This window comes from Typopeltis vanoorti, chromosome 11 (assembly GCF_054136105.1).
Source record: "Typopeltis vanoorti isolate ZY-2024b chromosome 11, IOZ_Tvanoo_1.0, whole genome shotgun sequence".
NCBI lineage: Eukaryota > Metazoa > Arthropoda > Arachnida > Uropygi > Thelyphonidae > Typopeltis > Typopeltis vanoorti.
Window position 1 is genome coordinate 1,243,697 of NC_143559.1, and position 27,228 is coordinate 1,270,924.

General features: G+C 39.7%; 1 protein-coding gene across 2 annotated transcripts in view; it reads left to right on the forward strand.

Annotated features, from left to right (window-relative positions):
- Positions 1–3,014: 3,014 nt before the first annotated feature.
- LOC150101265 (UPAR/Ly6 domain-containing protein qvr-like) overlaps positions 3,015–27,228 on the forward strand; it is a 266,710-nt gene continuing 242,496 nt past the window's right edge. For both annotated transcript variants that reach the window (XM_090400647.1, XM_090400648.1), the window contains exon 1: positions 3,015–3,152. In XM_090400647.1, the coding sequence (XP_090256773.1) occupies positions 3,113–3,152 (40 nt within the window). In that variant the 5' untranslated portion in view covers positions 3,015–3,112. The remainder of the gene's footprint in view (positions 3,153–27,228) is intronic.

Consider the following 27,228-nt stretch of genomic DNA (forward strand, 5'->3'; position numbering starts at 1 on the left):
ATTAACACAGCATCGTTTGAGGTTTTCCGCAGCTAGAAGGATTTTTGTATTTAATAGAAACTCCTTCCTTATCCCTAGGAAACTTCCTCACGGCACTCGTAATAATGCATGTCGATCAAGTTTTGCTCTGATGACCATGCAGATGCAGAAAACCTTTTTTAGGGCGCTCTTTAAACATTCTCCGAATGCGTGAATAGCGCTTTGAAAACGTGCATGAAGCAATACGTTTCAAATGCTACGTTGTTTTCTCTGACGTGTGCGAGCACGAGAGCTTTCGAATTATTTGAATATTTGACACTGTTTAGCTTTAATGAAAAAAATCTTATTTTAAAGAGAAATTATATTTATTTCTTAATAGGTGAGATATTTACTAATGGGCCCTTTATGAATATGAGTGCCAACCCGAGATTAAAACAAAGCTTGCTGCTTCGTGATAAAATCGAAATATTCGAAGACAGAGAAAACTTGAATGCGACCAAAAAAATACAAATAAGAAATGCGAATGATGATTGTGTGTGTGTGTGTGTGTGTGTGTGTGTGTGTGTGTGTGTGTGTGTGTGTGTGTGTGTGTGTGTGTGTGTGTGTGTGTGTGTGTGTGTGTGTGTGTGTGTGTGTGTGTGTGTTAAACTGCGAGTTGAAGAGAAATCTTCGTGCTCTTAGACAGAAAGGAAACGTGACTGTAGAGCCCACTGACCATTCCGCCAGAATTACTTCTCATGTTCACAAGCATTACTGATGTTCGTATTTGAGAAGCAACATGAAACACATCATTCGAACAACTTCTTTTGGCTTTCTCGAATTCCTAACCTGAAACCTTGCAGGGTTCGTGGGTTTCTGTATGACTTCCTCTGCGTCCACGGTGATTGCTGGCTCCATCAGTTTGTTCACGAAGAATAAGCTAATAGATTCGGTGACCGCGACAAATATGAAAAGCAGATGTGGCACAGAAGAGGGCTCCTCGATAAAGGACCACAGAAATACTTCTTTCCACGAAATTTTTAAGAGTGAAAAAAAAAAACTCTTTTCGTGAGGAAGGTTGATTTTCAATTAATATTTCCTGGCACTTTGAAATCTGCTAAAATGAGAATTCCCAATTCGCGCCATCAAGGCGTGTAGACATGAAAAACTCGCTAAATTCCACGAGGAGATGGAATTTTTCATCTTATGAAGGGCTGGGAAAGGACAAGAAGGCAGCCTGAAAGGTTGAGAATGAATGCCCCGAAGAAAGAGTGAGAGCCAGATTTCTCATACATAAAGTGGTGCGTGACTGAAATGGATTCCCATTGGAGGTGGTGAGTGCGGGTGGTGTGAATGACAGCTGGTGGGTAATATGTTGCTTCCCTCATATTACAGTGAGTCCGACTTCCTGAATGTCTCTCTTAATAATAATAAAATGATATCAACAACAACCATGAAGTTTTATCGCATTTCTTACAGACAATTAATGTTTGTTGGCAGATATCCCCAAAGTTCAGGAATGGCTCTCCTTCATTTCGAATCCCCCAACAACAAAGTGAAACGGACGCCTTTTTAGTTAGCCATCGAGACTGGCTTTTCTCTCTAATGAGAGCGACGTGCAGACGACTCACTTACGCACTTCACAATTTACTAACGGAACTGTGGAAGCTTCAGAACCCTCTTCTCCAACCACGCTATTCTCCTCTTTCATTCTTCGTCATGAGGAAGAATCACGACGGGTCCTTTTTTACTCCCAGCTGACTGTTTTTCTGAAACGACCTTGAGAGGGAGGGAGGGAGGGAGAGATACCGGCATAAAGAAGAGGGGAAATAATATTTAGAAATGTTCAAAACAAGAGTAAATTTGAGTAAGTGTTTCATTCAGCAAAAATTAGTAAATGGAAAAGACAGCGAGGGGTGGTTAAATTAGAAAACAACTGAAACAAGCACGGCACAAATGCTATTCACAGGAATCGGTCATTTTTCCATTTCTTATGCAAGAAATATTTAAATTTCGGCGTCCACTTACTATTATTGCTATTCTCAGGTGTTGGCTATCGGTACTAGAAATTTTTATGAATCCCACCGGCAAGAAGTTGTCCAGCAGTCGGTTGCAGGCCGGAATTGCCTTAAAATTATTTCAGACGTCCCTCTTTTTTTTTTTTTTTTAAGTTGCAAAAACGTGTTTTAAATTAACGAGTTTGTGTTAGTTCAGAAAAATCCGTTTTCAGAGAGTCGTGTTGAGCGCTACTCCATCGCCACTCTTTCTGGACAAACACGTTCACTCCTTTACAAACACTGTTAAGTGCAGGATCGCTTTCAAACTAATGAGTTGTGGGTTGGAATCCCACCGTGAGTGTCTTGGGGAGGAAGATGAAAGAACCGAGTGAGCTAAAGATCTGAAAACCCCAAGCAAAATAGGAAACTTTTTTTCGAACCGCTTCACGGCTCCAATAAGCAGAGCAGTGCCGTTGCCTCGTATTCGTGAAGCAAAGTTCATCTTCCTCCCCAAGACACTCACGGTGGGATTCCAACCCACAACTCATTAGTTTGAAAGCGATCCTGCACTTAACAGTGTTTGTAAAGGAAGTGAACGTGTATGTCCAGAAAGAGTGGCGATGGAGTAGCGCTCAACACGACTCTCTGAAAACGGATTTTTCTGAACTAACACAAACTCGTTAATTTAAAACACGTTTTTGCAACTTAAAAAAAAAAAAAAAAGAGGGACGTCTGAAATAATTTTAAGGCAATTCCGGCCTGCAACCGACTGCATTATTACAAAGTACGAAAAATGAATTTTCCGTTTTACCAAAAGGCAAAAACGATTTCTCACAAATCGAAGGTCGTCAGAGGCCACGTGCTTCACAAATCCGCGGCACTTCCACCATTTGTTCCCTCGAACTGCGTCCCACGTGCCCTCTATCAGCTGGTGGCGTTTGCTCGGTCACCCGAGGGCGCTGCGGTTCCAGAGAAAGCAGCAGGGAGGCGTGGCACCGTGCCAACGTTTTGCGCCCGTACACGCAGTGCCATGCGGCAGCAGCAAAGCGGTGACCGCCACACATCTACCCGCTGGTAGCTGCCGGCTTCGATCGCGACGAGGCAGACGAGACAGGTTGGGTTTACGGATGACACGCTGGTAGAAGAGGAGAGTACCAATGCGGAGATTAGGGCCAAGTCTCCAAAACGCACTGCTAGGTAAGCTCTTCGTTCTTTCCTTATTTCGCTTTCAATTGTGATTTTGCTCGTCTCGGCTGCTGCAGAAACAACTGCAGAGCTATGGCGGGGATGCAACCAAGTAGTTTGTTGTAATTGCGCAAATTAAATCTTTTGGCAGAGAATTTACGTCCTCGAAGCATCGCTTTAGATGTCAAATATTACCTTAAATGAAATACAATTCGAGTGAATTCTCCGAGCAAGGCCGGCAGGATCTTCACGAGAGGTCATCAGTCTCGTTAAGAATCCGAAAGTTTTACTGTTTGCGTTAAAGAACACAGCAAGCACTGTTGTGAACTATTCGAGCTCGCAATGACGCTCCTTTCGTTTTTGCTGTCGGCTTGCATTGCGAAGAGTGTCCGGTAAAAACCGGCACGAAAGTATCCTCGTAATAGTCGTGGTGGGATATTGTATGCTCGCTGAAGATGAAGGGGCAAGAATTAAGAATTTAATTATTAATATTATACAACATTTATTATTAATTTTTATATCTGGAAAAAATTATTAATTTTTCGAATCCTACATTTTCCTGTGGGTGTCCAGAAATATTTATAGAATTATGCATTTCCAAGCGGTCGTTGGATGAATAACACGAAAATGTCGTTTCTTGCGATTTCGTTTCCTGAGCGAAGTGCTCTGGTCGTGTGCAAATTGGTTCTCACCTTAATTTTCGCTGCACATGCAGCTCTTATTTTTTCGCACGTAGTGCTGCCCTCTGGCGTAAATTGCAAGCAGTATCTCTGCAAGGTTAAAATTGGCGTCTTTTGGCGCTGGAAACCCGCAGTGACTCATTTAACGCAGTGTCCTCAACAAGTTGCGGCGAAGACTGCATTTTCGGACTTCTTGTAGAAATCCGTAGCTGAGGATAAATAATTTCACATTCTTGGATTGAGTGTTACGCACCTGGAATAGCATCTAACAGATTATTATCATCCAGCGAGCACTTTTATTAATAACCTTGGCCTAAATCGCTCCTTTTAAATAACGTCAGACTGACTCGGTGCCATCTTCGGGGTGGGTTGGGATGGATACTAGCGGGCCTTGGCCGACGGTGTTACTTTGTGAACTGAACATTTTGAAGCGAGAATATTGTTTAAACTCAGAAACTCTCCGAATAACGGAATTTGCTTTGATGAGTGGAAGCAGTCGCGATGGTTCCTGCTGTTCTGTAAAACCATTTTATATTTTTGAAAAATGCCCTGTTGGATTATCGCTAATTAACTTTTGCACTGAATTTTCCAACAGGGATGATCCAATTTAGCTTCGTAAACTGAATTTTTAATAAAGATATAACGTGAATTCTTGAGTTTACTTTGAACATTTTTGTCTTATGTAGTATTTTAATTACATCTTTATGACTAACATCATAAAGACATAATTACTACTACTTACAGTTAATTACTATGAAACATAATTAATACATTATAGCCTTAGAAAGACGTCTTTATTAGGCCTGAGTCAAAGAATCTATAAATAGCGTAACACTGTATGTCTTGTCTCACATCAATTTGTCTCGTATATCGTAAGGTGACTCAGGGCTTTGTTGCAGCATCCTTTAATAAAAAGTTTCGTACGTTACTGGAGATACACGATCCGCATAGCATACAAGAAGCTAATTCTTGGTAGTTGCGCTAAATTGAACATTAATGGAAAGAGCGTTTTCTCTTTCTGCCGTAACGCATCACTGCGAAAAGGCGGAAACATTTTAATTTCTACCTCGGAGAAATCCGAGGAAGAAATTCAAGAAACACCAGACTAGAAAGCAAGCGTGTTTCGGCATAAATTATCCCCTTTCCCACAGGAGTATACGAAATTAAAAATGGCGCTTCCCTTCCCCAGATGCATGATTGAAACAACATCGAACCGAAAATACTCGACTTTTAAAATCTTCAAAGCCAATCTTAGGTTTGGAAGGGAAGGAATGTTTCGCTGCGAATTAGTCAGTAGACAGAAATCGTGTAATTTTTATTTTATTTTTATCCGCTGATTCCCCCTTTTGAAACTATAAGCCGATCTTTTTAATAATTCCCCCATTTTCTGCGTTCAGAAAAGATCTCGTTAGAAATCCATTAGTCCGAAGCTATTTTCGGTCTTCACGCCTACGGCAAGCAAACTTTGCAACGAAAAGGGAAGAAAAATCTCTTCTAACCAGAGAAACACGCGTAAAAATGAAATATTTATTTACGTAGGATAGGAGCCAGATATTTTTTATTCTACGCAGTTATACAATCGAAAATTGTTCATAATAACTGGTTTGTTTTTTAATCGCACGTACCGATAAACGGACACACAAAATCGCGCTTTTAAACTCATGCAAAATTTGTATTTTTCATTCTCTCGTGAAAACTGAAATTCATAATTCCGCACTTTCCTCGTTTAAAACTTCGTCCATTCTCTTCGACTCATTTACGGAAACTGCTCTCGATTAGGATCCATTAAGAGTTCAGGAACCTCCTCTTTTATGATTTTTTTGGGGGGGAGGGATGCGGATACCTATCTTCCGAAGAGAGAACGGATATTAGCTAGGAAAAGAAAAGAAGCCACAAGCCTTTTAAGAAAAACAAACTCTGAGAGGCGAGTAGCTGAAAGAGCAAAACTCACTGAGCGAAGCAGATTCCTTTCGGTGCGAGATAATTCTCATCCCCCCCTCCTCTGTCTCTTGGGAGCTGAAAATTAAACTAGATTTTTATAACCAAATTTCCCCTAATACTCATTTAGAACGACGTATTTAAGAAGTTTGTAACGCTGTCGAGAGGTTTCTAAAGAAACCCATGATCCACTCGACAGTCTTTAGTATACGACAATCTTTTAGAACAGTACAACAACACGATACTTCCTCAAGCACTCAAACTGCGCTACTGAATAAAAAAGTCAGTGATGTTATTTATTCTGACAAAAATATTATTGCTGTCTTTTTTTTTTTTTTTTTTTAAGCATTTCAGTTATGAAGCTCGTGCGCAGTTCGCAATTCAAGCTCTTCCTAATCGAGCTCACTGACGGGGCTAAAATAATGAAGCCCCAAATTTGAAGAAAATCTAAAATTTTAAAAAGATAGCAATTTAGTTGAACATAATTTAAAATATTTATTTATAAAAATCGATTTAAAAGAAGGAAACTGTTTTTGTGATGAGCTTGATTCATTTGGAATTACGCCAAACTAACCAACGTATTATTCATACTTTTTAGTGCGGCGTACTTGCTTGCCTGTTAACCGCTCTGCTCTTTTGTAGGATGAGAAATGAATGGCGTTTCCGGGAGGGATATCCCTCCCACTCTGAATGAGACCTGTTAACTTTCCTTCAGTCGGAATTCCCTTATCAAAGTTGTTCCGCCCTTCTGATTTCATCTCAAGCCGAGAGCAAATGTCGCGAGCAAACGTCCTTCCTTTGTACAAACTACTACTGGAAAGATTATCGTCCACTCTCGACACACACTTTGTGTAGTTTGTGTCGCCTGAGGAAAACTGGCAAATTGTGGAGACAATCGAGATGAATAAAGTCTCCATTAGCACCAAAAGTAACTTTTTTTTTCGCCATACTTTGCCATCAACGACAGTCTTATAGAGGAAACTTGTTCAGTGAGGAGGGGGGGGGGACATCCTATAACGTCTAATTTTGTTGACTTCAAAACGGAACGTAATTCATAAATAACGAACATATATACGATATTGTAAATTCTCTCAAATGTAATTATTTTACGCATCATGAGCAAGTAAGCGACATCCTTTATTTTATAAAATACTGTCAATAAAACTTAAAAAGAGAAGAGGAGAATGAAAGAAGAGGTTTGTGTAGATGTTTATTCAGCATCCCTAATCTGCTTTACAGAAAACCGCGTTGCTTTCTTTAAATGACTATTCTGTAGTTTTTGAGTCCTTGTGCAAATGCGCCCCCCACCCCCAGAGTTTCCTTTCATGAGCACCAATCGCAATCTTCCACCACCACGCCTTCCTTTCCTCTCCTCTTGCTGAAACACTTCGTCGTGCTCTTTGCATCAACGTCTTCAAGAAAATGTTCAAGATGGACCTCCAAGCCTAATTACACGCCAGTGTTTCAAATTTCGGTAAACTATTTTTAACTCTACTTTTGAAACCAAGATCTTGTATAATGCTGAAGAAATTCCTTGCAATTCTTAAGTAATACCTTCGAACTGATCCCGTTACTTCTAATTTTATAAGAAGCGGAGCAAGAAAATTATTTGGATTCAGTGAACGTCTAAGGAAAATCTCTTCTGGGTCTGGAATGAAGATTGTTGTCCTTGGCCTTTTCCCGAATGTTTAGCGCCTTGAAAATAAATCAGCGTTTCGCCACTAGGAAAACCCCTTCCCTTACGAGATTCTCAGGCACACGTGGACGGGAAGTGTTTTAGCCCTACAAGAGGGGTTGGCGAGAACTGCGATTTTGATTTACGACACACCACTGGAACTGAAAGACGAAGATCTTGAGTGTGTCTGTAGTTTCAACACATACTGGGTGTGGTGTTCGCATAGAAATCTTCGAATAAACAATTTTCGTAATCTCTCTTATCCGACGGTTCTTCGTATGATATGCTAGCAAGTAACGTTCCTTCCTGAAGTAACGAAAATCCGATCTAAAACATGTTCGTCAAAGTCACGTAAGAGTCCAGGAACCTCTTCTTTTATGATTGTTTGGGTGGAGATGTGATACCTATTTTCCGAAGAGGGGGCGGATATTACTTAGGAAAAGAAGCCACAAGGCCGTCTTTTAAGAAACAAACTCTGAGAGGCGAGTAGCTGAAATAGCAAAAATCACTCAGAGATGCAGTTCCTTTCGGCACGAGATAATTCTCATCCCCCCCCTCTCTCTCTGTCTCATGGGAGCTGAAAGTTAAACTAGATTTTTATACCCCTTAATACTAATTTAGAATGGCGTATTTAAGAAATTTGAAATTTGTAAAATATCGCCCCAAAGTTGAGCTTAGAATTACTAAAATGTTGACCAACTGGGGGGGGGGGGGCATTTGTGTATTAAAAATGTGCGCTGTTTGTTTGTAAATTATGAGAATCCGATACACGAAAAGTTGGTGGTTTAAGCATAAACACTGGGACGAAGACTGAATAATCCCCAAACTGCAGATGGGCTTTCTCGTGCCACTTCAGGCATCCAATAAGCAAGATGTGGTTTCACACCTGGTGGTGAAATTCATCTCCCACCTAAAGACATTCACATACGTCCACAACGGGATTCGTTCTGACCCACAGCCTGTTGGTTGAAGAGCGCACGTGCTATTCACTCGGCCAACAAAGCTGCGTTTGGTTCATATTTTCGGTGGAGTTATAAAGAACCAAGGCGATGAGACCAGCGGATTACAGCTGTTAATAGCATATGTCGTCTTGGCTACGAGACGAAAAAACTCGAGTTTCCGGTAGGAACAGCCCTGCTACCCACGTCCGTTTCAGCTTTCGCTTAGAATTGGCGTAGTTTCTCATTTAGATGGCGAATTAGCATCGACCAATGAATTCCGCATCGTTCTCATTCATTTTTCTCTCTGATTAAACAAATAGCAATTTGGAAATTACTTCCGATTTTTACTTTAAACTCAGATCTCGGAATTCATTCCGGTTTTCCCTTTAATTTCTGACTTGGCCGTGACGCACGAAGAGAGTGCCGCAGATAGATGGCGATTTGTCAAAACGAAATGCTCTTATCAAAAATAACAGAGGAAATGTCAGGAGCAGCAAATGTAACTGAAACAAAAAAATGTAATTTCCACATGAATAATTTGAAATTAAATTCGGAGCGCAAAATTTCGGTGAACTCGAAACTGCCTTCGGTGGGCGAGTGAGTAACGTAGCTCCGGTCGTAATTGATGGAATTTTATTGTCCGCCAGTTAGTCGGTGGACGTGGCATCGCATCATACATCATCTGGCTGTTGCAGTTACGACACTCCACTTAGCCATCCCGTGGTCGCTGAGGATGAACATCGGACTTCTGCTGCAGCATAAAAAGCATTCCGCATGCAGTCGAAAATTCCATTTGTTGTCAGTGGAATGGCAGATTTTTATTTTTTTCCCCAAATAAGGATGAACATTAAAAATATTCTCACCAGCTACTCCATTTCATAATTCTATCACGAAATGAGCTTCAACGGCATTTGCTTGTTTACTACCTTACAATGTGAACAAATGTCGGCAATATCCGAATAATGAGGTTCAGCGATAACATTCTGAAAGTAACACCGAGTACGACGCCCTCTGAGGTTCAGTCAGAAGATTAGGAACGTCTGCCAGTCTGGAAACGTAATTTTCAGAGGGGTTTAGACGATTAGATTTAGACGAAGTTACCTGTTTTGCAGCTAAATGCCATTTTATTTACCGGTCGCTAACGTTTGAATACCAAATAGATGAGAAAAAAAAACATGGACGAGTAAATCGATTCACCACATCATCATTGCCCACGGGTTCAATGCCCGTCGGTGTCCTATACCTGTTTCACCATCCTTTGCTACTTCTCTGTGTCCACCGGCAGATGACTCAAATCCTACAAATTCTTTCCACGCCACTCTTTCCCATCATCTACCCACTCTCGCCTTGGCCGTCCTCTTCTATTTATGTCGTCCATTGTTTTCATCATTCTACTGTTATCCATTCTGCAAATATGTCCAAACAACTTTAGTGGCCTTTGAATTATTTTCTTCATTAGATTTTCTTTGCAGTTTACTTTGGGATGCAGTTTTGTTATTTGATAACATTTGGTAACAAATGTTATCAAATAACATTTGATAACATTTTTTGACATTTGGTAATAAAATTACCAAATAACATGTTACCGTATTAGGTAACAAAAGGTAACATGTTACGTTTTGTACCCATCGAGTTCGAAGAATCTTTCCATCCACATACCAACACTAATTCAATCTAATGCGGTTTATTCTCCTGTCGTTTGCTAAACAATGTCATTTTCGTGTTACTCGTCCGCATACAACGCCATTGCCATGGCTTAAGAGCTTATGAACAAGCCCCTTCGAATGACTTGTAACAAAAGTGTACACTCTTGGATCCATTCCGTCCAGCTAGTGGATATCAAAAGAAGCCAGAATAAAATCGATTTAGTTAAAACTGAGGGAGATGAGCAAAGGACAGGAATTCTACTGAGCCAGAAGTTAAGCTACCTGGGACTTGAATTAGTCAAGCAACTTGGTGTACACCAGATTGCAAATGTAAGATATGTTTCATTAAAACTAATACTAGCGTTTCCTAAACTTTTGCTGTCTCACCTAAAATCAGGCTTGTGTTGCAATCTCGATAGAAACAACCTGCGAAGAAGAGAAGCCAAGTTAGATTCAAACAAAGCATTTTTCTACGAAGGTCAATTGGCGTACCAACAGCGTTTTAAGAGAAATGACGTCTTCTTCCATAAAATTTATCGTTGGGTTTTCACGCTAAGAATCCGTCAGTGAACTTAAGCTTTTCCCCAAGTAAGTCAATGTTAACGTTTATTGACGTATTTGTGGCATTTGTTTAATCAGTATTGAATATTCCGCCACTTTATTAGTTTTTCTAGATAACGTGCAACTGACGAACAAACCAAGCTGCAGTAGCTACATTGAATCTTCATGATCAGTTGAAAGGATATCGTTTAGTACTAAAAAATAACAACCAACCACGATGCGGGTCATGCTGATCAGCAAGTTTAGTTCTATTCTTTTTAACGAGATTTGACACACACACAGATGTATATATATATATATATCAAGCAATTTTAAACCTGGTTTTACTCCATTTCCCAAGTAAGCAAACAGACAAGCAAGTCAAGTTTGCGCCTGCAAGTGTTGCAAGTCTAGCTGACCCTGCACGTAGTGCAAGGCAAGGCAACTCATGGTAAAAGTAGAATAAGCTCGGATCACTAATCTTAATATTTACCCTTAACGCAAAGCACATCTCTTGGAGGAGATGTATGATGCTTTGTATTAAAGGCAAGGGGCCACTACCCAGACCGGTTTCGACCTTTATTGAGGTGTATTTAAGTAACGACCTCTCTAAAAATTAGGACGATCCCTAGACCACTCCATAGTGGCCGAAAGACCGTCCAACTCAGCGTTATTCCACTCAGTGACAGACTCACTCCGTCACCGAGAAGAACTTCTCAGCGTTGGCTCTACCCACCACCAGTCAGAGCCATAATCTTAGCGGTGGCCCTACTCAGAGACAGGCAAAAACCTATCCCCAAGTAGAGCCTCTCAAGGCCATCCCCCATCAGTGGGAGCCAGGCTAGAAATACCAAGATTTTAGTAATACAGAGCTTATAAGTATTTGACCAGAATAAGTTACCATAAGGTGTTTTAACTTTATTAAATAAAAATCTCAGGAGGAGATATAAATGTAGAAAGTATTTTAACTTGGGTATAATAAATGTTAAAGATACCAAGCTATTTTAAATCTGGTTTTACTCCATTTCCCAAGTAAGCAAACAGACAAACAAGTCAAGTTTGCGCCTGCAAGTGTTGCAAGTCTAGCCGACCCTGCACGTAGCGCAAGACCAAGGCAACTCATGGTAAAAGTAGAATAATTTCTGATCACTAATCTTAATATTTACCCTTAATGCCAGGTTTAAAACCAGGTTTAAAATAGCTTGGCATCTTTAACATTTATTATACCCAAGTTAAGATGCTTTCTACATTTATATCTCCTCCTGAAATTTTTATTTAATAAGGTTAAAACACCTTATGGTAATTTGTTCTGGTAAAATACTTACAAGCTCTGTATTACTAAAATCTTTATATATATATATATATATATATATATATATATATATATATATATATATATAGAGAGAGAGAGAGAGAGAGAGAGAGAGAGGTTATTCAGAAAGAAAACTTCCTAACTACGAATCAGCTTATCAGTGGAACAGAGAAACCTGAACACTACTTGGAACATACGTTTGTCTACATTTCGTTTTCCTAGAGTTTGATCACGTTTTTTTTTCTTGAAATCCAGGGTCTTTATCTCAAGGACTGACATCTGGACAAAACAGATTTATGGACCGACTGATCGTCTAAAGACTGATATTTTCGTCGACTTGAAATATCTTTATCCATTGCTAAAATATTTCATCGATTTCAGAAGTATTTATTTCAGCAAGTGATGCGTTCTGGGAATACTGCTGCAATCTTCCTTCGGCCAATTTTTCACTCCGAAGATTTCGTTTGTTTTCCTTGCAGATTCGTAATTCAAGCCACTTTCAAAACATTCTCGAGGTATTTCATCAAAGAAAGAACCTTGAACGTAAGGATACTTTGAAAAATGTAGAAGTAAACGCGCACCAAGAACTTCTCTTCGATTCCAGTTTTCAAACTGTTAACATCTGATTGAAGAGCAGTTCTTCGTGATCTGAGATTACTTCCCTATTTTCCAAAGAATTCTCAAGTTGGGCTCTTGCTTTGATGGAGTTTGCATTCAGATGGCCTCCCTGAGAACTGATGGAATTTCGTCCTGCATTTCTTAGGTCGCCAGGTTGTTTTCGATATGGGAAGCAGCAACGGATAACAACTTCGGAAATTATCTGCTTTATCAGCGTACAATTCCATTCCGCTTCTCATTATCGACGGAGCAGTTTATGCCAAAATAAAGAAAGTGTCAAACCAGGTTGATGACAGTGCGGCTCTTTATAATGTTGGCAGTGACCTGCAGAAACTAATTCTTCGATTGTCATCTCCATTGAACCATACGAAAGCCATCGCAAGAGACTATCTTGACAAGATTGATCGATTTTAACTGAGAAACATCCGAACTCCTCGAGATTTCATATTCTCAGAAATAAGATCAAGTGGCCGTTTGTTAGAGGAGGACAGTGGGAAGATTTTATTTCAATGCGTGACTATGGTTTTCACTTTTTCGAAAAGTGTTTTTGTGGCACCATTTCAGTATTTTTTCCGTTGCTTTCGCTTCTCGATCAACTGCTGTTATTGGGCTGCCTCCCAAATTCTTCGCCAAATGTTGCGAAGTTTCTTTCTGTTTATTAAAACGTCTTGGAAAAAAGGCCACAGTGGCTTTCTGAAAACAAAGATTTAAGGGCGCATCAGTCTTCATTGATTCGGTCTAGCAGCAGATTCCAAAATGAATTTTCGACTGGTTTGAGGTGTTCTCAAGCCAAAGACTTGGGGTACCTTCCCTCTCTCTCTCTTGTAGATGGTTGGCTGTTTAGGATAAATCTACGAGGACGTGTAATTACGTCTAGACTGTCGTGTTTCCTTCTAGTCGGTTTGCGTGTTTGGAGGGAGGCAATGAACTTGAACGCACGAGGATCTTTTAAAGAAAACTCTGACTTTAGTTGGCTTCGTTTCGTCTCTTTCGTGAACATTTTGCCAAGTCGACATTAATTTCAGACATTAAATATTCAGTTAATTGCAAATAATTAAGTTAGAAAAATCTGAAACGAAGCCCAGTATTATCTGTCCATCCACACAACAGCCTCTTAGGGGCAAAATCACTGCTAAAGCTCATAATTTCAGTGTTTTTGCTTTAAAATGACATTTAATTAATAATATCGACGTAAAATTGATCTCATGAGAAACACCATCAAATGGCCTTGTGTTGTTACGTGCTGCACCCATTTTAGACGTTTGGCAGATATTCTACATTTAATTGGCGGATTTTAGCCTTCCAACTCTCTCGATTATTTTTGACGGTTTCAGTCCACTTCGGGCGCAAGTCTGACTACGGGAAACCCTGCATTAAGCTGTCGATTGAATGACACTTTTTACGGCGTACGAAGTGGTGTCCTAAACTGTTTCAGTCCAATATGTGAGCGCATTATTTGTGTCCTAATTCAAAGGAGTAATGGAAAACAGGTTGTAATAAGGGGAGAGAAAACACAGCAGTTCCGTGAAGTTTTAAATAAATGAATTCCCATTGCCGTATCCTGACTGTTGTGGCTTTTTGTTTCTTTAATATCTTCACCTAGTGCTTAAAACAACAAACAATGTACAGAAAATTAGAATTATTGTTTGGCTGGTCAAGCAACAGCAGACAAGCCGCAAATTCAACTCACGAGAGACCCGAACTATAAGCAGAAGTAATTAAAATCACCTGACCCCCCCCCCCCCCCATTCACAAGTTGTATAATCGAACAATCTGGTTAGAAGAGGTAGCTGAAAAATTTACATTTAAAGTGTGTGTGTGTGAGAGAGAGAGAGAGAGAGAGAGCAGCAGGCGCCTTCGTGTTATCAATATTAGAGTAAAAGGTTTAAAATGAGCGAAGCCGACAGACAGGATAACCTGAATAATAACACGGCGATGAATATTGCAGTGTGGCTATTTGCCACCACACGACGTTTTAATCACGTGAGTTAGAACTGTAGCTCTGGCGTTTAGTACGTGAATCATTTTCTGATTTATTTATTTACATTTTCGTAGCACGGGAAGGGGATTGGTCCCGAATCAACACACACTAATGTCATTCAGTCCCGATATTTATTTGAATTCAATAGACACGCGATTATCCAAAGAGTGTCATTTTTTTTGCATTTGACGCATGCGTGTGTTTTCCCAGCAGTAAATTATTTGGTCTGGTCGAGGGAAGCTCAAACTTTGGGGAGGGAAGGAGGGAGGGTCTTACTTTCAGTGCATCGAATCCCGTAACATTTACTGCAATTTCCCAGTTTCTTCGTAATCAAGGTGACTGCTTTACGCAGTTTAAACATCTTTCGACTTACGCACTAACTGAGAATTTTGTGTTTTGCAATTCATCTGCGTGTCGGTGCGTGTGACAGAGCAAAAGCAACGGTGTCGCTTGTTGATACAGAACAAATATGCATTGATACTTCGGGTGGGTGCACTTAACACCATTTTAGAAAGTCCCTATAAAAAGTGAAGAAAAACATTTCCCGGAGTCCGAAAGGTAAAAAAAAGTCAAAGAATTAAATATCCCAAGAAATTATCAACTTGGTTTAATCCTTTATCCACGTGTAAAGTGGCTCCTGAAATATAATCAGGACTGGGGCAAAGGTGGACAAAACTTCACATCACTTGCCTCAGTATCCCATAATGCAAAGCATATCTCCTTGCAGACATGTATAATGTTATGCATTATGGGAAGGGTCACTACACAGACCGGTTTCGACCTTTATTGAGGTCTCGTCAGTGGGACCAGATCCAGAGGTGATACAAAATACTTCAGAAGCAAACTTTGTTTGCTTACACTTCGATAAAGGCTTAAACCAAGAAGATAATTTCTTTTTATCTTTAATTTATAGTAAAACCAAGTTGAAAAACTTTCAACAAAAAGTAAACGAAGTCAGGAAACTCCAAAATAATTTCTGAGGGCACCAAATGATTGGTGCGTGTATGGAGGGGATGCCTTTGCCAACTGCAGAGCGTTTAAAAAATATTATTCGTAATGAACTGTGGCGACTTGTTCTTGCCTTTCACGTAGCAGGTTTTTATCCTAATAGCCCACAAACGCTGTAACCGAAATGTGTGCTAGGAGATTGCGCAAGCGTAGTAGTAGACCAGCTGTCGTTCGATCCGTATTTAGTTTCAGCACCAAAACACCGTCGCTGAGACAAGGAAGACAACCGAAAGGCGAATCAGTCAGGAATCCGTGAGAGAAGTTTATTGACGAAGTGTGGCGAGTGTGCCGAGGACATTTACGCCTACGTTTCATTATCGATTGGGTGAAAAGAAATAAATAAATTAAATAAATGGCGCTCTCTTTAACGAAGAGAGGCAAGGAAAAGGCCAAAAAGAGTTCTCTGATTAAAACCGGCTTTGACTCCTCTTTATTATTTTATTTTATTTTTTCTAAATAATTTTCAGTGACCTCGTGAAAACAGAAATCGTGTTTGCGGCGGAAATGAATGAACCCCCAGGGAAAAAACAGTTGAACACAATGAATGCGGTTTTAAGTCCGACGGACACATGCATTAGCGGAATGAAAGCGACTGACACAAAAGCGAGACGCTATAGCCTTCTCTGCTGTCTCAGATGCGTTCGTTAACTTTTTGCGGTTTGGCCGCTTAATTAAGACACCGAAACGAGTTCAGCGAAAGTAAGAGGCATCACGCAGCGGTGCGATCGCTGCCGAATTCACTCGATTCAAGGGTTGGAAACGAAACTGGAGGCTCTCGGCACTCGTTTTGTAGGTTGGGTTAACGGAGGAGGGAGGGAAGAAATATTTATTTATTCTCCAACATCGCATTACATAAATAAAGATGAATCTCCTTTGGGTTTAATAATGTTACTCCACGTTGTAAGCATAAAAACAACAGCAAAGGGAAAAAGAAAAACTGAACACCGTACAGAAGTCATCGAACTCTGCTCTGTGACCAACTGAAATGCTACGTACGAACTGTGGGTGCGCAGGGTTCATTCAGAATTTTCTGAACAAGCCCAATATGCCGGTCTAGTTGGCCGAATGGGAAAGGTGGGACTGTCATACTAATTCTAGGTGGAAAAGGCATCTGCGGTCCTATCGCTTCTTCTGTCAGCAGACTTCACTCCCAGAAACCCAATAAGGTATGGCAACGATTATGAGGCGGGAAAATGACGTCACATGTAAATAACTACCAAGCTTAGTATTTTGTAAAGTAACCCAACGGAATCTCCGTTTTGGCTGCTATCAAGTACACGATTGAGACAAGAATGCAACGAAATATTTTAAACGAAGAACCGCTGACAGTACCATTGAAAGAAAAAAAACTTAAGCGTGCTCATCTACAAAGGCGAATTTAAAACGGCTAACCAAAAATTAGCTAATCGTTTCATGATTCCAATTAAGAAAACAGAAACGACATTCTTGATTAACCCAATGGAGCGCAGCGTTTTCTTTTCTTATCCAACTTGGCTGTGATGCAGTTTACACGGATCCCGTTTCATGCCGCAACTATATGAGCTCTTCAGAGATTGCGACATCCCAATTCCCGACGGCCTACACGAACTATTATTATTATTTCCATTTCTAAAAGTCCGAAAAGAAATGAAATTGAATCTCGCACTATACGGACTGATTCAAGTACCAAGAATTGAAAAAAAAAAAAAAAAGTGTCGTACTTGACTCCCAAAATAATGAAATTAAATCACGCACATCAGAAACAACCCTGGCCGTAAACGTCCATCGATCCTCCGTTACATCAGTTAATTACCACATAAAATTCCATCCAAATTCACAACCAACCAATCAGAACACACTTGACCTTAAAATGACATTTGTTCAGTAGGTGGGGAGAAGCCTCCGTGCAGGTTAAGGAGTTTCTTTAGCAGAGCAAGCACTGAGCGCGTGAATGAATTTAACAGAAGCTGGTGGGGCTTCCCTTAATGAGCTCTCGACTCCAATGCGGGCTCTGATAATATTTCTAACGAATTTTCTTCGCGTATACAAGAAAGAAATTAAAATTATTTATAAATTAAATTAACTTTAAATGTGCATTTTTCTTCTTCGCAACGCACCCTTAGGGAGAATGCGGACCTTCAATTTTCTTTGAAATCCTTACGGTTTTATGTTTTGAACTTAACGGACTTCAGTCACGTTAGCTTTAAAAGTCTTAATGGAGCTGTAACGCGTCCGATGAATGCCCTTTTCAAGAAGAGCGTTAAGAAGCCATCTGTTTCCTGTCTGAAGGAATTGGGTTTTCGGGTGACAACTCAAAAGCGGATTGAATTTATTTGTTTCGCTGAGATCAAACTTGGCGATTTTTGTGATTAGCCACGAGAAACGACGACATAGTTGCTTTTGGCACAGTTCCAAGAACTCGAAGCTGGGAAGTGTGTGGGGGAGGGGAATTTGAAACACTAACCTAATTTTATGGGTAATGTTGACGTTTCCGGTGGAGTTAGTCCGACTTCGGGAAGAAATGGAACCGTTTCTTAACGCGTAATGTAGGTATGCATGTATATGTTACTTACCGAGTATGAGCGTGCTCGGAATAGCAATATTACGTGCATATGCGTTTTTTTTTTTTTCCCTTCGGAACGACTAATGTGAAAGAAACACAAAGAAAACTGCGGTAAGCACATTAATGGAACTGAAATATGACTTAGCGAGTCCCCACTGCTTTGTACTGCTGCAATGAGGCTGAATTAAAGGACCCATAAAACTGCCGTGCAGCGTTTTGCTATTTTTATAAAAAATTGATACCAAAAGTCACTTGGGGTGCAGTGTATGGGAGAACTGCGTGGCACGCAATTTTAAGAGGTTCGCAAAACAAAAACAAAAAACATTTCGCATAAAAACTCGACGCTTATCTCGTCGTGGAGAAAATGCGCTGAAGTTTTCCCGCTCTCATCTAAAGCCAGCTCTTCCACCTAATCAGACAGAATGTACGAGATGATCGCACAGCAGCAGCTGAACTCTAATCTTGAGAACTTGCTTCGGTCCACGAAGGACGGCCATGCACTTCCAGACGACGTGGGTAGGTGCGTGACTATGAAAGATCCCTTCTATACAAACGAAGTTATGCGAACAACAAAATGTTTATGCCGTAAACACGACTTTATCTTGGTACGAATTTGCTGAACAGCACTCGTGCAAATGGAATTCAATATACGAGGATGCAACTCCAGATGCCGTAAACGCTAATATTTGGTGGATGAGAGGTCATCGAACGTTAAAAGAATGAAGACAGATGCTTCCCTAACGTAACCTCTCCTGGTTAATTGAGTGTAGAAATAACTTCTGACGCACAAACAGGGTAATGAGCATTTTCAAACACATGTTTGAAGCCTGCGCTAAAAGTGATGAAGGGGGGGGGGGGTTGCCGAGGCTTTAAGTGTCTCTTCGAATGCGCAGAGTTCATTGTTGTTGGAAGCAGTGCTCTTCATTTCAGAGCGAGATCTGAGATTAAGATCCGGGGCTAACTATAACTAGGAATTTATCGTTACCCTCGCTTATCTTTCCCGAGGAATTTTAACTCTGAGATGATGCAAGAATTTTCGCGAATCCGTGTGGATATTTGTTCAGAAGCTCCTTCCGTTCTCCCAACTTTCTTTTTCACAACTACCAACCGTTCTCTGAACCATCTTTCTCCCGAGTTCCTTATGGAACTCGTCTCTCAGTGATGCAAATCCAATCTTTAAGCGATCTCCATCAAAAAAAAAACTGATGCTGCCTATAGCTAATGAATGGGGCAGCTTAATCTATCGTGTGTCACGATCTGCTGTAAATTTGATAAAATCTATCAGGAAAACGTTTTCGAGAATGCTGTTCTTGAGTATACTTTACAAGAAATAATCTTCGCGTTTTTCATAGTTATTTTACCTCATTCCAAAAAGGTTTAGTCGTGAAATACCATCACCACGAAACTTCCTTGGACACTCCTCTTCTTTTTTTTTCTTTTTTTAGCAGAGAAGTCTGTGTCGTTTATAGATTTCTTTGAATAATGTTAGCTTTGCCACAACTTGAAGTAGTTCTCGCGAAGCAACGCATCGATGCTCGAAATTTCAACAGCTCTGATCAATAAAATGGATTCGCATGTAAACCACTGGATGCAAGTGCTAACCCTATCGACAATCAGTTCAGTGGACAGATCGGTAATTTCCTTGTTAAAATAGGCAAAGCAATTTGATGATTTTCTTTTTTAATCCTGGATACCAACCTATATTTGATTAATCGAATAAAACTAGTTAAAACTAATACACAACTCATAACGCGAACAGCATCGTTATCAGACATTAGTTACGAAGCAGCGACTTGATCCACAATGCTGCAAGTTGAATTTAAAACGTGAATATGTCCAAGATTCCTGCGTTATTACGTAGCCTCCAAATTCCCTGAGACAGTTGAACTAACTTACCAGACCGAGAAACACTAAGCTCGCATTTCAAGTATCAATTTCGATTTTTAGTAAAACAATGCAAAGAAATATACGTGAATATGTTCAATCGGCGAATCGGTTTCAGTGAATATCAGCAGAATAAAACGGCGAATGTTTCAGCGTCATTATTGGCTCCAAAGACGCTTTTAATTCTCTCTTAAAGATTGCTTCCAATTTCTCATTTCTTAGTTTTACAAATTAAAGAGTATTGATGCTAACCAATGTGCTCACCTTTTTTTGCCTATCAATTCAATATTTCTAAATAAGATCCAGTCTTATTCTAATTTCTACATTATGCAGTTTCTTTATAATACGGCATGATCGACGTAGTGAAATACCTTTCATACGTCCGTGAAAATAGGTTTTTACCGTGTTCTTATAAATGAGTTCAGAAATTAGTCAAGCTTGTTCTGTGTTCTCATTTTCGAGACGCTGATTTTTTAGCGAAGAAGTTTTCGAGTTTAGAAAATTAATCAAATCTCGTTCATTGCGAGTTTGCGGATTTTTGAAAAACCGGTAAAGCAGAGATCGGTGTGTACGCTATGTTTTGACTCGACTAGTTGGCAAGGTTTTGTTCATAATACGAAGGAGGATTTTTTAAAAGCTTTGTATCCCTCTTAGAGATAGTCCGTCAAATCCTCCATCTATGTTACTGTGTAGTGGTCATCTGTGGCGCAGGATAATCCTCTTTTACAGCCAACAGTTAAGGTTGAAAGCCGCTCATTGCCACGACTGTTTATAAAATTTGCGTTCCTTTCGTTTGCCGTAGTTTTCAGATCGGTGTAATCGGGGAATATTTTCTGTTGACGCCGCTTACCCAGCAGAGAATCCGTCCCAGCATCTCCATCCATTTTCTTGGATCGCTGCAACGAATTCAACACGAAAACGTTTCCTTTTTAATTTCATTCCTCGCGTGCTTGTTAAATGTTCCGTTTCAATCTGCGCATTACCGATATTATTTTTATGTTTTTGTACAGCATGTAGTTTTTGTTTATTAAGCTTTTTTTTAAAAAAAACCCTTAGTTATCCACGCTTTAGTTCTCTCTGAGGTCATTTCTTAGCACCTCCTCATTCATGTGCTTAAACGAGGATTAATCGAATTTGTGGTTCTCGTTGCCATATTTCACGTAATAAATTGTTTTTCTACCCTTCTGTGTCGTTATTTTTATTGATTTCTCATTTAGGAAGGTGTTATTTTAATTATTATATGGAAATTATCTGTTTGTGGTATTCACCTCATCACATGCTATCCGTTGTGCTTTTAATAAAGACAGACGTGATCAATACCGTCGTCCCCCACTTCCATGGCTCGGTGGAAAACATGCTGTCTGAAGCTGTCACACTGTCTAGTTGCACGTAATGGTTCAGTCCATTTTTGTTGTATTTTTGAGCAAGTTTTTTTTACATAAGTTTTTTACAAGCTTATAAGCTTTTGACCTTTTCCGTACTCTTTCCAGCTCCTCATTAGAATCATCTATTGTGTAATCCCTGATCTGTAGATTAAAATAAATGAAGTATTATCATCCTTATTGTGTAAATGCACAATCAGACCGACGTAGATTACGATGTGCGTTCCACGGAAAAATTAAAATCGCCTCATTCGTTACTTCAAAAATGGGAGGTTCCTAGAAATAGCAAAGAGATTTATCTCTTCCTCGTTGACCCCTATCTCCGAGGTCATGCTTCAGCGCGACCACAGACGTTCATCCAGATTCAAGATTTGTTACCTTGAATTGCTTCTTGGTGGAGAATTTTTGACCTTTTCAGTATGCTCATTGAAGTGTGTTTAAATCTCATTAAATGTTCTACTAATACTCTGAAGATGTCAGCTTCTTGCATTATTTAACCATTTTTATCTGTGGGTTCTTTCCTATGCTGTCTCTGATATTTACCCTAAGAAGCCTGAGTTCGTTTTTCATTCTGTGCCAGAATGAAAAACGAATGAAAAAAACGCTGTGTCAGCGGCCAGAACTTCGCCTGTCTTCAGTTAGTAAATGTTGGAGATGAGGACACTTTGCATATGTTTCGGTGGCTTTTCGGTAATGCTTAAAATTAAGGAGTGTTACTTGCCTTAGATTCTATTTCTATGAGTTTGGCCAAATTTTGATGTCTCCTTAGTAGTTCTCGGTTTCTAGCTAACCTCTGATTTTCTTCTTTTATAAAGCAGTCGTATCATTCTCCATCAGTTAGATGGCTTTGAAAAATCCTTAGTTGTAATTTATGAAAGTCTCTCTTACTTTTTGTGATTTCGTCAAGTATTTTAATATTTTCTTCTTTGATTTCTGTTCTTACTTTTTATATAGGTATTACTAATATTAGTAACCATAAGGGACTCATTCACAAAACTTGCACCGACACCTCCAAAGGCCATCTATTTTAGTCACGCACTCATCGCTCTATAAGATAAAAACGCAATTCTTGCCTTTTTCTTGACTACATTCATTCTAATTTCCATGGATATCCTCTTCCCGCCTTACATATGAAAAATTCCATCTAAGTATCCTGTATGACCCTTTTAAAAGTTTGTAGATCTCAATCATATCATCGCTCTTTCTCCTGTTCGCTAACATCTGCACTCCATAAATTCTCAATCTCTCCTCATCCGCAGTTTCGGTATCACTTTATCATTCCGCTTTGTGTCCCCTTCTTCACTACGTCTTCAACATCTAGAAACTAGGAGACCAGATCTGCGCACAATAGCTCCCCGTGAGGTTGCATCAGAATCTTGTAAAAGGCAAAATTACTTCGTTATCCTCACAAGTCACTGTTTGTTTCAGCATTGCAATTATTCTCTGAGTTGTACTTGCACTCTTTACTATGTGACCCTTGAACATCAGTTGAATATCTATAAAAACGCCGGGATTCGTAGCGTGATCAGTTTTCCCTAGAATGACTCCAGCAATGTGACACACCATGAGAGATCTCATCACACCAAGGTGCTTAACTTACCCTTACTAACATTGAACAGGTATCCATTTTTATTTGTCCACAATTCCAGCCTATTCAAATCATTCTACAAACATTCCATGTCAGTTGCATCATCAGGAAACAGCTGTATGTCTCCTTCAAATTCCTTCCCCAATAATATATATATATATATATAGAGAGAGAGAGAGAGAGAGAGAGAGAAAGAGAGGATACGAATATATGAAGACCTGGTCCCAGGGGATACACCATAGTTCCCTTTAATTTTTGCAAGCTCCCTTCACCCACCAAACACTACTGTTTTTGATATCTGTCGGTCGGTCGGCCGCCCTCTTATCCAAGCTAAATATTATAAATCCAATCTCATACCTTCTGTATGCAACAACCTTCCATGTTAGATCCTGTCAAAAGCCTTAGCAAAGTCCGCAATATCACGGTGTATTCATTCCCCTCTAAGTCAATCAACTGTGAGCAAGTTAATCAAGCATGATCTTCCATTATTAAAGTGATAATGTTGATTACAAAGTGTACGAGTACAGTCAGCCCATTTCTGTATGCGAGTTCTCACTAACGTTTCGAATATCTTCGTTACTGCATTTGAGATACTGATAGGTTGATAGATACATCAGTCTTTGCACCACATTTGTGAAATGGGATTACCATTAACATTCTTTCTTTCCTGGAGAATTTTCCATGTACTGAGACTCGAGTTACGTAGGCAGGACAAGGCACGGCCAATATTCCTTAACATCCTTGATGGAATCCCATCACTCCAATAGCCGAGTTTATGCAAAAGTTCTAGTACCACCTCATGCAGCTGAGTCACATCATTCAGTGTAGATGTAGCAATGAGCTCCACATCACTTACTCTTAGCAAAGTAAGCTCGTTACATGAATAGACTCTTCCGCATGTACCACCCACATACCATCTCCGAATTCAGAAGGGTTATTCTTTCAGTCATTCATGGTTCTACTTGACACATAACGATAGTGTTCGTTTTGATTCTCCTTAGTATGCAGAGCCAGTTTCTTTTCATAATCAGACTACTTAGATTTCCATACAATACTCATAGCCTTTCTGAGCAGAGTTTTGCAATTTTCATAACTGACGTAATCCTTATGCACACAGTATTCCTTCCACATCATGTTTTTTTAAGGAGCTCCTGCTTAATAAAATTGCGCATCCATTTCCCTTCTGCTTTATTCTGCGAACTCTACGGAGACATTTCTATATTGCACTATTGAAGTATTTCTAATGCTTTCAAAACACTGCCGACATCCTTTGCATTCACCAATTTCTGCCGTGGAACTCAACGTAAAATTCTTCTCAGATGATCATATGGATGTCCCACTAGGAATTCTAGCGGGACATCCATATACTTAGTTACTTCCCAGGTTAATAGATCGTGGTCCCCGTCACTAATTGGCGGCAAAAAGTCATATGTTTAACTGAGTCCCCCCCCCCACACACACCCAGATAGTATAGCGTAGTAATAAATACTGTTACGACTTGAACAGCGCATTAACCTTTAATATATCAGTAAATCATTTACATCTTTCAGCACATACAAACCACATGTATGACGTGCATATAGCAGCACTCAATATATGTGGTAAGAATTTATGACTAGGCTATACTGTCGGGGGGGGGGAACTCAGTTAAGCATATGACTCTTTTGCCCCCAATTGGTGACGGGGACCATGATGTACTGACTCCCTTTTGCCTTCACGCACGACCAAAGTCTGTGAAGCCACATATCGATAGCGGCAAACGAACAGAATCCAACGGAAACACACTGCCAGCGCTCGCTCCAAATCCACCTTCAAGGCTGGCGATGCTACGGGAATCGTTTCTTGCAGGCTACTCTTTCTCTGACCAAAATTGAAGTCCATCGGATTCAGATCGGGATTTCCAGACGGTCAATGGGATGGTGATATGTGGTTGGGCACATTTGCCTCCAACCACTGTCGCGCGGACCTCGCCTTGTGGGTCCTGTTGGAAGGTCTCCACTGCCTACCGTGAAACACCAAATCATCACTGAAGAGTGCAATGGGACCATCCGGGGCATATACCCAATCGTTTTGGATATTTTTGGGTACATTTTCCAACCTTCCCGATCTACTAGGTTTGTAATTACACCGGACCATGCATATCAACTTGTTAGATGAAATACGTGGTGACGTGTATACCAGATGGCTTCAAACTCACTGCGACATGGACCACTGCTGCTAATCTTGCATTTATAATTATCTGTCCTGACTGGATTCAAATCCTATCCTTCGATATCATTAGCAGCACCCCCCCCTTCCTTCCTTTCTTTTCTATCTTTCCTAATAATACTATACCCTTTACACTCGGTACCAGTTGTCTGCCTCAGAGCATACCGAGTCGTACCAATGCCTACGATCTGAGGTCACAATGACAAACAAGAAAATTACCAAGACAACGAACTCAACCCTCTTTGTTTTTGGTAATATTTTTGACATTTGTGCACAGACGTAGGGGGCCTTTTTTGCATACTCACATATTGCGCATCTTATTCGTATCCACATGCAGATATCCCCGCACATACGTAAGTCCGAACCTGACGATGCATTCTTCTCACCATCACATCTCGCTCTTCGTTACATATACTCAGCATGCTTCCCGACATCATCTGCTTTTCCCGACTATCACCAATAAATAATTTCTCCTGATACAAAATGCATTCAAATGCAGACCGACGCTCTTATAAGAAATCCATTCTTCATCCAAACTCGCTCCGCACACCCAAACACTCGCAGTGATTCCATCACCGCCTTTTTCATTCGGCCTCGCTAAGAGACCAACGATATTCACTTTCGCTTCTTGCAGAAATCGTTTCATGTCTTCTCTCACACTGCATTCATCACCAGTTAGATCGTTTGTACCTACGAGAACTTCCATTTCTTTTTCTATTTTCTCTTTTTTTTGTAGCATTTTGTTATATTTTTGATTTTCGTTCCCGATCTGAATCATCATATTTCATCCGTCTTTTTATATTCAACCTGATTATCGTCTTTCAATGGCAGACACGTTACATACTTCGGTATTTTGTTGACTCATTTTGCTGCTTATGATTATTTTTTTTAATCTGTCCTTAAACAGATTTCGACTTTTTTCCAATTTTCATGTGGTTTGTCTAATTTTAGTCTTAATACTTCGTAAGTTAATTTATTTTCGCATTGTTTTTTTTTATTCGTTTTCTAAAATTTTAACCAATTCTTAAGCAATTTTTAAGTTGGACTTGAAATTTTACCTTCACTAAAATTTTTCCGTTTCCAGAGCTGTTAATATTTAGGTTGTTGGTCATTTTTTGTGTTGCTTATAATAGTCTGGTTACCTTCCAAATCGTCTAAATTGCTTTGAAAGTATAATTTCTGATTACATTTTTCGCTATGACGTGACTAGTTTAAATCGAAATTGGGTTTAAAAAAGAAATTGCGTTCTCGGTACTCAAACACTGTTCAGTTGTTGAATGACGATTCCTTCGAGAATGCGATTACGAAACGCTGCTTTTTTTTTTAATCATTTGCTTCTATTTACATGTTACAACATCCGGTACTGTAATACTAATCCCGAAGGTTTGTAACTACACCGCAATTTGGAAGGACAAACTCGCTGCTCCGGTAGAATGGAAATAAACAAATTTGGTGCTTAAAATGCACTGTAGAATATGTTTATGGTTCACTCAGATGATTTCTTACTACGAAGACAATTCTAGTGTTTCTAATGGAAACGAAACGCTCCAATTGAAGTACACAGATCTATTCTAGCGTTCATCTTAAGCGTCAAATTTTGTTTTTCTCCATTCAGATGGAAAAGCTAGCATTTCGTGGAGTTTTGTGTAATTCGTTTAACTGTCTTGTTGTACACCAACCCACAGACAGGTCTCAAGGCCTATTACACGACAGTACCGAGCGTGGACAAGTGGTTAAAAGGAAGAAAGGAATTTGAGTTTCTTGAAGGGTTGTAATCATTGGGGACGAAAAGCTGTTACAAAGAGCACGGAGAATATCCACGTACCACTAAATTAGAAACTTTTATTTAATCACATTAAATATGCTGATGATATCGTTATCCTAGCAGGTTCTAAATCACAGTTAGAAAAAAACTATTCATATTCTAAATGACTCCTGTAAAACTTATGGTATGAAAATAAACCTTCACAAAACAAACAAACAAAAAAAAAAAGATAAGTAGAGAAGAAGAAAATATTTCGATAAATCTCGAAAATCACCCGCTGGAACAAGTTAATAAATATGTTTATCTTGGTAGTCTCATTTCTAGTAACCTCAACAATATGGAAACAGTAAAACACAGGCTAAACCTAGGACGGACCAGCA